The sequence below is a fragment of the Melanerpes formicivorus genome, unplaced genomic scaffold (genome assembly GCF_026170545.1).
Source record: "Melanerpes formicivorus ecotype bairdi unplaced genomic scaffold, bMelFor1.0.p_v2 SCAF_4, whole genome shotgun sequence".
Lineage (NCBI taxonomy): Eukaryota > Metazoa > Chordata > Aves > Piciformes > Picidae > Melanerpes > Melanerpes formicivorus.
Window position 1 is genome coordinate 24,156,216 of NW_027142356.1, and position 14,367 is coordinate 24,170,582.

Below are 14,367 nucleotides of genomic sequence, written 5' to 3' on the forward strand. Positions count from 1 at the left end.
ATAATCTACATATAGATTATAGTTCAAGTTCTTGATTGTTCCACATCTTTTAAATGTTTGCCAACACGGACAAGTTTATTAACAGCTGCATTTGGGTTTGATGGCAACACCTTAAGTCACAGTGGGGGCAAATGTGAGGACAGCGAGGGCAACTTGGTAAGCAGACACATCATGGTGCCTATATAAGACCATCTACCCTCAGACCACTGACAGGCAGAACAGAGATCTGGATGCCAAAAGTCTTTAACCAGCACTTGCTTTTGACCTTTATTCTGCAACCAGAATCACCTACTGAGGGAGGGAGGTTACACATCTTGCTTTTTACCACCCTCCTTTAGCCCCTTTCTTCTTCTTCTGTTGCTGCTTCTTCTTGGTGGCCGGAGCACCAGCAGGTTTTTGGTGCCTTGGAGGGATGACGTTACTTGTGGCCGACACAGCTGCAACGCTGCCAGGCCGAGGGGAGGTAGGTGGGCTACTGGCAGTCCTACTGGCATCCCTGCAGGGGAAGACGAGAGAAAAAGACACCACATGGGTTCATAACCACCTACAAGATGTGGCACTACTACAGGAAGTCAACGAACAGCAGCTGCTCCATAGGACAGCATTAGGTAGCATTATGTATAAGAGGGAACTCACACAAGGAGATTCAAACAAGCTTCAACATACATAGAAGGGCTGATGGATGACAGGAACATGTCTCAAAGGGTGGGCAGTCAGCAGTCATCTTCTAATAGATATTCACTATGTAGTCTAAGTCCCCAACAATGAAAGCAAGGCTAACTTTTGAATAGACAATGACAGCTCATGCAACACACAAGACACCTTTCAGGCCCCCACACTTAAGCAGTACAAACCCAACATCCTTTCTCTCTCCTTAACTACAAAGGCATCTTTGTGCCAGCTCTCCTAGCAAACAATGTTCAAGCCAACAGTGCCAGAAAAAGCTTTTCATGTTTATATCTTAAGACAGCTGTGCAAGGAGAAACTATCAGACAGCACTGGTCATTCCCTGCATTGCTATTATTTTAGAGGCACCTTCTTCTCTCAGATGCTGGTAAGCCACCATCCAGCTGTCAGGCCTCATACAACAATGCTAAACCCCAATTCAGCTAAAAAAAAATGCGTGTCAACTTAGAAAGAAGTACAGCATTTTCCTAAACCATGGCTAACGGTTCTCCAGCTGCCAAATGACAGCAAAGCAAACAGCTTGAGAAAAAGCATGCAAAATTCATCTCATTGTCAAAGATAAGAAAAGCACATGAAAAGGCTATGAGAATTTTGTTTGCATCTTGGCACCTTCAAGCATGCCTACCATATCATTTTGGTCTTCAGCAACCTATAAGGATCTTTGAGAAGAGCTGCTGGTAAAAGGTTCAAGTGGCAAAGTACAGCTTCACTTGTGCTATCTGCAGTTAGCATAGTGACATAGCCACAGAGAGGCAGCACAAACCCAGCCCTCCCAGCTGCCCAGGAGCTCCATACCAAGCCCTGCACTCATTGGTACTTACAGTTCAGAGGAGCCAGCTGTGGTTGAACCCTGAGTCCCCTTGCCAACCTGATCCTTCTTCTTGCCCTTCTTCCGTCCACGATAGTAGGAACGCTCTCGCATCGGAAGCCACCGCTCAGGGTCAGGAGTCACTTTGGGGTCATAGTTCTTAGGCAGCTTTCCTGCAGAATATCCAGTGCCAGGAACTGAGATTTGAGTCAACGTACTTGAAGGCATCATCAAGGGATACACATGGCATGTCAGTAGCCAGGAAGCACAAAGAGCCCAACAATCCATATCATGCTGTCAGGGTGGTGTTCTCACTTCCACAAAAAGATGTCCCATCGTGAACATCTGACTTCACAGGGACCCAGTACCAGCAAAGGGGGAGCTCCTGGGGAGCTGAAGGCTGGCTACTTGAAGAAAAAAGTCTTGTGTACTCTCTGGACCTGTGTGTGTCAACAGCTAGGAAATGCAACTTACCCTTCTTTTTTTTCTTCTTCTTCTTCACATCCCCTTGTCTGAAAAGCAAGAAGAGAAACAGCAGGCAAGTCAGTTAAAAACTAGCTCTGGAAGAATCTAAACCATTCCCGTGTCTCTCAAAACTTGGTCTGCTGCTACCTGAAGTTCTTTGCAATTAAACAGGCTCCCTTTCCACCAGCCTGCCTTCTACAGCAATGCTCCCAGTATACCAGGTGTGATTCTTGTGCCACCCCACAGAATGACAGCTTCAGACCTACAGCAGCCTGCTTTACCCTTGCTCCTTCTGCTGGTTGTCTCCAGTGAGCTTTCCAGCTTTCTTCCGAACATAGGTTGCTCCATGGGAGTTCTCCAGCGCATCAACATCTACTTTCAGTGACATGGTGTCCGAGGAAGGCAAGTGTTTGCTAAGACTGCAAAGCAAGAGTTCAGGGATGCAAACCAGCAAGCAAAAAAATAACACACCCAGGTCGGTCCAGAGCAACAGGCAACTCTGGCCTAAACAAATCTGGCCTGTCAGCAGCACAGACACCAGACAGGTCTATGGGGCTAATCCTAGTTCTCTCACCAGCCTCCTACTCAAGCTAGGATGAGCTGCTTAATCACTGTCTGCCTCATTGTTCCCTTCTTTGACATGAGGACAGAAGCAACAACTTCTGAAAGTTGCTCAGGGTAGTAAAAGCTGCAAGTGAATCAGGTATTTTGGGTCAGTGAGAGCTTAGCCATATTTTATTGGGCAGAGTCTGGCTACCAGAGCATTAAAGAGCTCCTATTTTTGGTTCTACCTAACATTAAAGTTATCAATTCTCACACATGGAGGCCAAAGACAAAAGAGTCCTGGGATCCCACAGTCAAATCAATTAGGGAAATAATGCAGCTCCAGGCAACTTGACCTGGATATGTAACTCTTCTGGAGATATTCCTTGCCTTTCATCAGGTGAGAGTGTGTCTAAATTCCCCACACAGATGAAATCCAAGGAAGCAATGCCCAAATACCTCTTTGTTCTGACTACCATAAAAAGGATACACTTTAGCTTTTTCAGGGTCCACCAGGGAGTAGGCAGAGATGAGCTGTGCCAGAGTATGCACATCTTTTGGGTTTTGCCTTTGTAGGGGAAAAAAGAAAAAGAAAAAAAAATCAAAGTTAGCAGGGTACATGCTCATTCCAAAGACTGGTATCACCATGCTGTGCTTGCTGCTACACCATAACTGCTATCCGTGGGGATAGGCATGTCAGTCTGTGGTCTCCTCCAGAGTACATCACCAAAGACCACTGGTGTGGACAAAGGGAGGTGCAAACATCTCCACAGTATCATGAAACAAGCAATTAAAAAAAGACAAAACACCTTCCTCAGGTCCCAGACAAGTTAATAGTCTCCTAAAAAAAAAAAATAAATTTACCAAGTGCTTAACAAAAACTACAACCCAGACATCCATGATTTATGTAGCACTAGAAAAAATTATCCATCCCAATCCTCAAAGCAACCTTCACTAGGACAAGTCAACCAGGTTTTCAAGTTCGTATCAGCTACAAGTCAAATTAATTACCCCCCTCCTTCCAAAACATGGCTTTGCACTGGAGCCCCTGTGCAAAGACAACTCTACAGGATGGTCACCAGTCAGCCAGACACTGTCTGGCACCAGACAGCTTGCAGAGGTCACTGGGTGGAGATCTCCTGCTCAGCAACCACCCAACTCACTTCCAGAGCTCCTCCAAGTCGCTGACTGCTTCCTTCTTCCTGCCATGCTTTAGTTTGAAGTTGGCAGCTTCTCTTATCAGTGATAAGTGGACAGGAGACTTTGGCTGAAAGACACAGCAGCCCTAATTAGTTCCTCAGTATCACAGCATGGGTTCCAGCTCTGGCCAAGGAGAACTAAGTTAGCACTGTCATGCAGGATGTGAGGCAGAACTGCATGGGATGAGGCAGCTTGCTGCTCCACAACGCTTCTTTTTCTAATCATTGAGAAAGTGATTGCTATATTTGGGCACTCTCCTAATATGACAGGAGCTGCTGCTCCCTGTTTGCAACACATCTAAAATAATGAAGTGGGAATAAAATGAATGCTCAACAAAACAGATCTTCAAAACCCCCAACCAGATGAGCTGCTTGGGTTATGCATCAACAGCAAAAACTGAGTCAGACTAGATAGAAAAGACTGAGACCTTGCACATTAGCTCCTCTGGTCTGACTTGCCTGGAATTGCTGGTACCACTGGATAGCCTGTGTGAAGACTTCAATTGCACTGTCAATGTCCTCTTCATGACTGTACATTGTCACCAACGCAGACACCTGCAAACATTTGAAACCAGCTTATAGCAGATCTTCACACAAGCTGTCTATAGGCAGAGTTAGCAGTTAAATTATGGGATTTCATACAACCCGAGTTGATGGGAGTTTTCTACTGTCTAAAAAACTATGGTAAGAGGCAGGATACCCAGGTAAGACCTTCCTATAGTACATGCTTAAGACTGCATTCATAGAAAGAACCTTCTTGTCCTGGCACTTTCTTTTCTTGCCACTTGCCACAGGTTCTTCAGAAACCCCATTCTCTATCCCAAGGAACATAAAAAGAGAAATCAGCACTGGAGATGATACAGACACCATCTGTTTGTCTACACCCCAGTCACAACTAAAGGTAACCCAGGGCAAGGAGATGGTACTTCTGACTGCCACCACAAATTACTTTTACCATTCTCATTTGCAATTGGAACAGACCTACAACTGTCCACTGCTGCTCAAGATGCTTACACTGTACACTTCAGCATTTTCACTTTATGAGGCTTTCTGAATACCAGATATGGACACTGTTGCAGATCCGGATGATGCTGTGAGGATGGAACACATGGCACTTTCTCCCCAGCACCTAAATATTTCTTAATACTGCTTTCCAGTGGTACATACCAGGGAAGCACCTGCTCTAGTCATGTTATACAAGTAAATCCAGTCAACACACAGGTCTGAGGGATTACAAGAGTGGGAACACAGGCAGAGAGCATATCTGCTGACAGCCAGAGAGTACTTCTGCGGCTAAATTCAGGCCTCCTGATCCAAGTTATAATCCCACCTTTATCCAAGACAAGGAAGAATGGCTCAAATTCCCTGCAGATGCTCAGGTCAAGTGAAAACTACTACAGGGAAGAGGCAAGAGTGAGCAGGCAGCACTAAGTGGTGCTACAAGGGAAAAAACTTCACAAAGTTCAGTTTGAGTTTTGCTTACCATACCAGGCTTGTGCTGCAGTTCTTCTATGCTCCTCAAGATCATGCAGGCTTTGGTGACGCTGCCTAGAGAGAGAGAGAGATAGAGAGGAACATACTCTGAGTGGCACAGCAACACCTCCACCTGACTGTGAACTTCCAGGCAAGGGTAAACAATGGTGACATAACAATTTCCTTCTCAGAACATCTACCCTGTTTCCAGGAATAAAGGACAGGGCTCACAACAAGGGACCTTTCTGCCCTTGCCACATCCTGTAAGAGTTCAGGAACAAGCTTTTGTAAGCAGTCTCCTCTTCCAGAAGCAACTCTGCACTGCCCAACTGTATACAAGAATGATTGTATCAGGGAGTCCCACACTGCTCCCAGGACCCTCCTACTCAAGAACAGATTCAACCCCATCATTCATAAAGCCTGTGGCCGTCTCTGCCAGGGATCTGTGGAGCCTGGACATCCAGACCTCCAGGCTATGAGCCTTATCCTGCCACAGTCACATATATAGAGTACCTGAATGAAAGTATCTCTGCTCTGTACTGCGTCACAACAGTGACTGCAGCAAAAATTGTCTGTTCCTCTCATCCCTTGTACTGTTATGTGCAGACACTTCTCAACATAGGAGAACGCTGAATACCTTGAGCAATTTTGAGCTGGGCCATGGTAAGCTTGATCTCAGCTGCATTGGCAGGATGCTGATCTGCAAAGTCCTGAGAGCCAGAGGAAAGAACAATTCAGCATGTGTGTGGGCACCAGGCTGCTGCTCTGGTGAATCATCTCATGCTCAGTCACAGCAAGCTGCAAAGAGCCAAAGGAAGCTTCCCAGCACAGCCAGCATTCAGCATACAGCAGAGGAGGGCCCCAAAGTGTGCCAGTGGCGCATTGCCCTCTCAGATTTCCATCCCGGGCCACTTATCCCCTCCAAAAAAGTCTGCCGCAAACTGCTTACAAGCAGGACCCACCGCTTAGCCTAGAATGAAGTCTACTACAGCTTCATAAGCATAAAAATCAAAGGTGCAAGGGAACTATTTCCCTTTAAAGACAGCATGGTTCAGCTGAGTGTAAATACTTTCCAGCTGAATTAAACCAAACCAAAATTAGCAGATAGCCCTGGAAATTTAAACCAGACAAGAAAAGCTAAAGGAAACAGCACAGAAGAAAAAGCACAGGTTTAAATGGAGCTTGGCCAGAGGAATACTTTCTCTTAACCTACCTGCAGAAGCGCTACCGCCTTTGTGTGCTGCTTCTCACGACACAGCTGTGCTGCCTGGATAAGCACAGGCAGCAGGTGCTCCGGGCTCTGCGACTGCAGGCTTGCTGACAGCTTGCGGCACTGATCTGCCTGAGAATGAGGAAGGAACAATACAGCTTTCTCGACCTCTGCAAGCACCTAGCAAGGCTAGCACACCACTTGTATCTAAGAGGAGACACTTGTGATGGCTTCCCTGAAGTGCATACACAGAAGCAAAACCAAGTCCCCTTAGCATGTAATAACCCCAGACATTCCCTTCTGTCTCCTAGTCATCTCTACACTGTCCCCTCTACAGCAGCACTCAAGTCACTATATAATTGGCTCTTCACTTTCGTGTCCTAAACCAGGAGGTCATATCTTCTTGCACAGCACTGCTGCATATCCATTTTTGCCTAGTAGAACTCCTGTGAAGTAAATCTGTAACTACTTACTGCAGATCAGTTGCCACTACCTGGTTAGTGTACATTGCCAGCAAAGCTTTGTTGAATTCAATTGCCTGGAGCTGTTTCTTCGAGAGTTTATGTTCAACACCTTCTGCATTGGTCAGCTTCACCTTTTTCTTTGAGTCAAAGACATTTTGGTCCTGGGGAAATAACACATCATGAGAAGATTTCACTACATTCCATGAAGGAGAAAAGGTCTCCAAGTCTCTAATTTAACTGCTGTTTAGGAAAGTCTTTCCCAGTTATCTCCCTTCCCTCCACAGAAGCAGCAATGCATAACTGCATTGACAGCAGCAAAGTAATTCTATACCTTGTTAATTGTGATGATGTTATTTGCAATGACAGCAAGCAGTCCTACATCGGTTGGCCTGCAGATGAAAAGAGAAAGCACAAGTATTAAACAGTGGTCTCTCTACAGGGGGAAGACTGAGCATTTGTTTTAGAAAACCCCTTACTTCAGCTTGATTATTTGATTGTAGAGCTGCAGAGCATCCTCTGTACGACCTTGCAGTTGCATGATATATGCCATCTGACCATGAATAATGGCCAGTTCACCCTCAATATCTTCCTCTGTCACATCCTAAAGGAAAATCAAAGCAAGAAAAGAAAAAAGCTGCCCTCTCACCTCTCCTTCCCTGGCTTCAGCATTCTCCTGGCAAGAGTCTATGAGCTCTCTCAGGTAGTACTAGCAGCAAAATACCCCAGCTACTACTACTACAGGTGAAAGTTGTAGCTACAGCACAAATACAAGCATACCTGCGTTAAACCAGGAGAAAAGAAAGCTTCACCTGCTCTTGCACAAATGTGAAGATACCCTTAACTTGTTGACTGAGTCTGCCCCTCTGCTTGAAACAAGGACAGTGAATACAGATTTCCTGTTTCCCACCACTCACTGTGTTCATTTACAGCAGGGGTGGCTCACAGGGAGGTTTCAAACAACTTGTAGCATCCCACCCATAGGCAACCGTACAAGGCGCACAGCAGTAGTCAACCATGACTGCTCAGAAGCAGGTACCATCAGCAGTGTATGTCTTGCTGAGCAATACTGCACAGCAGCTTTGACTGTGCTTTGGCTATCAGCAGCACACTTTATGGCTGCACCCTCCTTCATGCTGGTGCAAAGCAAACTTTTGCCAGAACAACGTCAAGAACTTACAGAGTCTTCTGATAGCGACTGGCGACACAGCTCTACAAGGCAAAAAAAGAAAGAAAATTGAAGAACACCATTTAGAAGGCTTTAGGAAGAAAAAAATAGCCTAGAAGCACAAGGGAACATATACTTCCTGTATAAAGCCCTGAAATTTCTGCAGCATTCCAAGGGCACATCAGACCACAAGTCTGGCAATGGATGGGACTGAGGATGAGGGAGAAGACCAGATGATGCAGAAGAAATATCAAATATACAGGAGATACTGTCCCTCTCAGAGTTACCTTCTGAGAGCAGAGCCACACACTCATTTTTCTCTCCTGAGCAACTTCCTTAAACCTAGTTCCTTATCTTTTCCATAGGGATCACTCAGCTGCAACTGCTCACCATCTTGGAAGTTATTTTAAGTGCTTCAAGCCTGCAATATTCCGATTACACCACCCTTTATGGGGCAGCAATTACAGCAATTTTGAGTACAGATACCAGTCACTACTTAACTTTCTCATACACTTCACCAGAACATGAGGTTTTTTTGCTCTCCAAAGGACTACAACGACACACAGCCTCAAATTACACATACTCAATAAATCAATTATGTGGAAGAGCTGCTATTTTGTCGTCAAAATTGAGACAAAACTGACCTAATTAGCTGCAAAGGCAGTTATATCAGAAAGAAACTATTCTTCCTAATTCTCCCCTCTCAGCCTTTGGGTTTTTTGGAGGTGGGGGTTTCTTGTTTTGTTTGGGTTCTTTCGCTGTTGTTTTGTTGGGATTTGTGCACTGCCTTTTTATTTTTATTAACACACACACATACACAAAATCCCCCTTCCACTTCATAGAACAAAGTTCTCACAGAGAAAAGCTCACTTACTGCCTTATACCAATTTCACACCTAATTCAGACCACAAAATATTTTTACTTTTTATAGTGTATGTTTACATATTTACTAACAGAACCAGGAGTCAGAATAGACGAAACATCTCGTGCTTATGAGATAACACTCATGCCTACTTTCTACTTCAAAAACCTCTCAAGGGCATTGAAAACCAATTAGGGGGCTGTAAGACAGCTGGGAGATGGCAGACGCCACAAGGCTTTGAAAAAGAGCTGCAGAGGAACTCTTCTACGAAAGTACCAGTTCTGTCAGAAACCATCTGAAAACTTACAACAAATCCTGCTGCTGGTCAGTTTTAACATTTTCAAAAACCCTTTCTCTCTGATTAAGGTTAGAGAGCAAGGAACTACTTTTATCACACAAAGCTTCCTTCTCACCTCACCGTGTTTTTACCTTCTGCTTTCTGTAGTTTTTTCATGGCCTCATTCAACTTTCCTTGCCCAATCAATGCACACGCACTGTTATAACACAGCTCATAGGTAGCTTCTCGAAGGCCCAAATCCTCCTGGCATGAAAAGCAAAAGTAAACTGCATAAACACCAACTGGTCTATAGAGATTAGACAGACAATGGATACAAACTACAGTTTTCACATGCATTCAAACTGTTCCTTGCAAAACAAGACAATTTTAAAAAGGCAAACACCTGGCACATAAGTCACAGTGCAAATGGTCTTCCCTCACGCTGCACAAAGTCAGAGGCAATTGACAAGGCAGCAACAAAACTCCAGCCTGAACTCAGGGACTACCTAGACAGCAGGTAAGAAATACTGCTCTCAGGAACTAGAAAGTGGATCCACAGCTCGGAACAGAAAGCTAAGCATGCCTTGCACACCTCCAAGGACAAAGATTTCTGAAACAATGACAACACAACTACTGCACATTAAGAAAGATATTCCCAAGCGTGGCTAGGTAAAGCAGATAGCTTTACCCTGTCCAAGAGGAAAAAGAGACAGAAGGAAGTGCTAGTCGTCATGGGTGTTCTGCCTAACGCAGGGTCAGAGAGATAACCTCTTCTGCTGTGATACCTACTAATATGAGTCTCCTAAAGATCAAAGGTGAAGTGTAACTCATGAACAGTAGAGAGGAAACCACTAGCTGACCTTCAAATCACTCAGAAGTCATTAGGAGACAGGAAGACATTTCTATCCTGTTAAGTATCTGTGATTCCATATGCTTTACTCTCTGTCTCTCGCTCTTGACATACACATTCACACTTACTTACTGGCATCACTTTCTCCCATGTGCTTTGTGCTGCCACAACAGCAGAGAGGTTGGTTTTTCTCTCTTCCTCATACTCATCCTGGGAATTGCGGATGAGATCCCTGTATGCAGCCAAACAATCATCGTAACGCTCCAACCTGTACAACTGAGAGGAAGGAATTAGCCTTCAGAATAGCATTTCCTTGTGCATGCTAGTAACTAACACCTCCTGCCTTCCTCCCTTCTCATGCACTCTACAGTTTACATTTGCAAGGACTTGAGATAGCTGCACACAAAGGGTGCAGTTCTTATTCCTAAACTACATTCTTTAAAAGCAGTTTACGTAGTTTTGTTCTCAAAAAGCCTTTTTCCAGATTAGATCACCTCCCTACCAGACAGACTAAATGAATGGTCTTTCATGCAGCTGAGACAAGAGAGCCAGGTCTTCACAAAACTGTTCTGATCAATCATAGAGAAAACAGATTAAAAACACAGCTTCTTTTCTGCTTCATTTCTAATGACCAAGGTGTCAGGTCCTGCAAGCCATGCCTGAAAAGTATCTAATGCAAAGAGATAGCTCAACTACCAATAAATATCATCAGCTCTTTTCCATCCTCCTTCCCCTTAGCCAGCCAGCTATTATCGGACCAAATCCAGGCAGGGAAAGGGAGTCATTACCACTTGTCCATAAAGCTCCTTCAGTTTGTCTGTCTGCTGACTGGCACTCTGAATGGTCTTGAGAGCATTTTCAATACGATTCAACCTGTATTCACAGTAGGCCTTCTCAAAGGCAATAACATCACTGCAAAGACAAGATAAAGGCTGATAGCATGCACTGTAGTCTTCATTCAACAGCATTCACCAACCTGAACACACTTGTTTAAGCAGCCCTAAAATTAGTCACGACTGCTATATTCCCCAGGAGCCGAACATCAGAGGCATGTGACCCCAGGTTACTGAATTATGTACCTGCAGAGTGCCTAAAGTATGTTAAACCTACTTTGTGCTCAACAAGAGAATAAATATCAAAACTTCACCTAAAATAAGAGTTTCTTTTTTCTGGTGTTTCCAGACACAAGGCATTTCAAATCCCTCTCCCCTTGGCCTCCTACCAATTATGCAAACCAAATGCTTAAAGGTAAAACAACATCAAACTTAATTATGTGACTCCTTATTAAGGAGAACTCATATCATTACAGCTTGCTACTGCAAACTCCCAAAGACAATCCACTCAGGGAGAGAAAGGCAATGGTACAAAATACAGTCCCTCTTACAATCTGCTACTAAGCCAATGATCATATTAACCTATTTTTAAATATCAGTGCAGCAGAACTGCAGCAAAAGTGTTTGCTAATGGTCACGTAAAATTGGCTTCAAAGCAAGCTCACACCAGCAGCAAAGCATTATCAAACAGGCAGAGCCTTGAGTGCTACATTCTGCCCACCCCTTGCGTTAACACTCAAGCCAAATGACAATTAGTGAGTGATTCCCTTAGGTCGTCACTGGTACCTATTTTGTCCAGATGAGTATTAAGGGGGTCTGAAAACAAACAAATGGTATTAAGAATTAAAGCAAAGTCATGGGGAAGCCTAAGTGCTGGAAGGACCATTTCAAGACAGCAAGAACCACCACTGCAGGACAGGGAGGCAAATACACAGTAGAGTCAAGCTAGAGAAATTGTAGGGATAACTATGAAGTCAGTTGCATTTAGAAAAATTACTACCCCTCCTCACCATATACTAAAAAAACTAACAGACAAAAAAACTTCAGTTAAACCTTGTCTGTCCAAGGAAAGAAAGAATTTGTGAGTAAGATAATTATGTTTTACGCACATATCAACATAGACAAGGGCATGTTTCACCACACTGATACTACAACACACTTTTCTGGGAAGTTCCTTAGTAAGAGCAGTATCTGAAATACAGAAGTTGCTACCAAGCAGTTCTTGGGTGGCAAGTTTTATCCTAGTTGTTGCACAAAGAGCATCTTTATTAGGAAGAAAATTAGAGTCTGCTTAATGACACAAATGGGGAGCTTGACTTGTTCTCAAACACAAGTTATCTCCAAGGTCATAATTTCGGAAACATTCACAAAGGCCTTGTACCACACCAAAAGCTGAAGCAGTAACCTTCAGGCTGGCAAAGGATCTCAACAAGCAATATGATAAGAAAGCCATGGAAAGCTAACAGCTCACTGCCACTGGGCAAGGGCTTCTCCCTTCTCTCCCTGTAAAATCTGTCCTCTTCTCTAGTACCAGCTGTGGTGCTCACCCGCATCAGCTCATGGAGGTGGCTGAAAACTAGACCAGGAACAATCCCTTACACTGTAAGAGCAAGATGTTACAGCATCTCAAACTCACCCCGATCACCTCTCACACCCAGAATAAATATGTGCTTTACTGAGAAGCACAACAGCTCTGAGCATCTCCTGCTTTTTATTTTACTGCCTATTGTTCCTCTCCATTGAAGCTGCAGAAGCTTCTCAAGGACTGGCAGTTTCATATTTTGTAGAGGATAGTAAAACACAACTCACCTGGTTAACACTTTAGTGTGGGTATTGATTACACTGAGGGCTTCCTTGAAGTTCCCATTCTGGATAAGACACACTACTTTACACTGAAGTGCAGTCACATCGTCTTTGCTGATCTGCAGGACTGGAGGAGAAATCAGTGTTAACACAATAACTTAGTAACAGATACATTAAGACCTTACAGACACCATATGTTGCTACAGCTGCAAAAATCCATCACAGAGAGCAGCCACATCCATTTAAAAGGGTCCCAGCATATCTTGCTTTGGCTCAGATCACAAAACAAATCCCATCAGCATAAAGAATCCAGTATAAATGCTAAACTTAGTGGCCCTACGTGACCGCTGTGCTAACATGCTTGGAACAGAGCTGCATCAAGGGCGCTGTACACACCTGGACAAACGTTTCATTGGCATTTCACTTACAGGCAAAGGACACAGTGCCAACACCTGAGTGCCACGTAAAGTGTTACAGGAAGGAAAACACCATACGTATAACAGCACAGCTCTTGACATGTAGTCACTTCATATGCTTTCACCTTCTGCCAGTAGAAGACAGTGAGGGAGAAGTAGGGGAAGATAAATAGGGTTTAGCATTTGATGTTTTCATACGATTCCAACTATCAAGATATTTAGACAGAGTATCAGGAAAGAATTTCTTTACTGGAAGAGTGGTCAGGCATTAGAACAGACTGCCTAGAATGGTGGTGGAGTCACTGTCCCTGAAGGTGTTCAAAATACACACAGACATGGCACTTGAGGGAATGGTTTAGTGGGCAGAGCGGTGTTGGGTTGATGGTTGAACTTGATGACCTTAGATGTCTTTTCCAACCTAAATGATTCTATGATTCTACGACAGGAGTGGAGCCCTCACTCCCTACAAACAGCAAAGAGAATTTTAAGCCATACCATGCCTTACATTACAATCCCATTTCGAACGCCAAACTATGAAAACAACATATCTCGACATGAGCTCTCACTCCAAAGCAAGTTACCACTCCCAAGGCAGTTGGTCCATACGCACAACAGCACTCCCTCAGTTCCCAGAGAGAAAAGTCCTCCTTCCTCCCACGATTAAACCCGAAGGAAAGCCCACGAGTAACTCGAAAGGCTCGGCCCACAGCATGGGCACCGTGATGCAACAGAAGCTGCCGACGGTAACGGTGCAACGGCTGGACCTAGATGTCTCCCCGCTGGGCTTCCCCGTCCTCTTTTGCCACCCCCCATAGCACAGCAAAACCTCCAGAAGGTACCGGAGCGCCGCTGGGCGCCCTTTCCCGCAGGCCTGCTCCCGAAGCCCGGTACGAAGCCTACCAACGGAAACCACGACGGAAACCCACGGACGTGCCCCCGTCGCAGGGATGTGGCACAAGAGCAAGCCTGCCCAGGCAGAGGCCAGAGGGAGCGACCCCGCCAGGAAGAGATGCGAGGCGGAGGAGGCAGCGCAGACCCCGGGAAGGGCCCGGCGAGACAGCAGGGCCCGGCGCGACCGGGGAGGCGGCGCGCGCTCACTCACTCTTGTTAACCGACTTGAGCGCGCGGGCGAAGTCGCCGTTCTGGCCGCAGCGGTTCACCTCGCTCCAGAGAGCCGCCGCGGCCCCCGCGCCGCCCGCCGCCGCCGCCATCTTGGAACCGGGAGAAGAAACACGTCGGGGAGGCGGAGGGGTAGGCACTGCCTGCCCCGGAAGCGGAAACGTCCTTTGCGGCGGCGCCACGTCGCGAAAGG

General features: G+C 45.3%; 1 protein-coding gene across 1 annotated transcript; it reads right to left on the reverse strand.

Moving 5' to 3' along the window:
• Positions 1–54: 54 nt before the first annotated feature.
• SRP72 (signal recognition particle 72) lies at positions 55–14,297 on the reverse strand. The gene is made up of 19 exons (XM_068137329.1): positions 14,158–14,297; positions 12,646–12,766; positions 10,792–10,915; positions 10,136–10,279; positions 9,306–9,417; positions 8,027–8,058; positions 7,326–7,450; positions 7,181–7,238; positions 6,879–7,010; positions 6,389–6,517; positions 5,813–5,885; positions 5,186–5,250; positions 4,162–4,257; positions 3,667–3,770; positions 2,994–3,071; positions 2,242–2,379; positions 1,970–2,007; positions 1,509–1,668; positions 55–496 (listed from the first exon to the last, which is right to left on the reverse strand). The coding sequence occupies exons 1-19, from the start codon at positions 14,264–14,266 to the stop codon at positions 322–324; spliced, it is 2,013 nt and encodes a 670-aa protein (XP_067993430.1). The 5' UTR covers positions 14,267–14,297; the 3' UTR covers positions 55–321.
• Between the last annotated feature and the right edge of the window lie 70 nt (positions 14,298–14,367).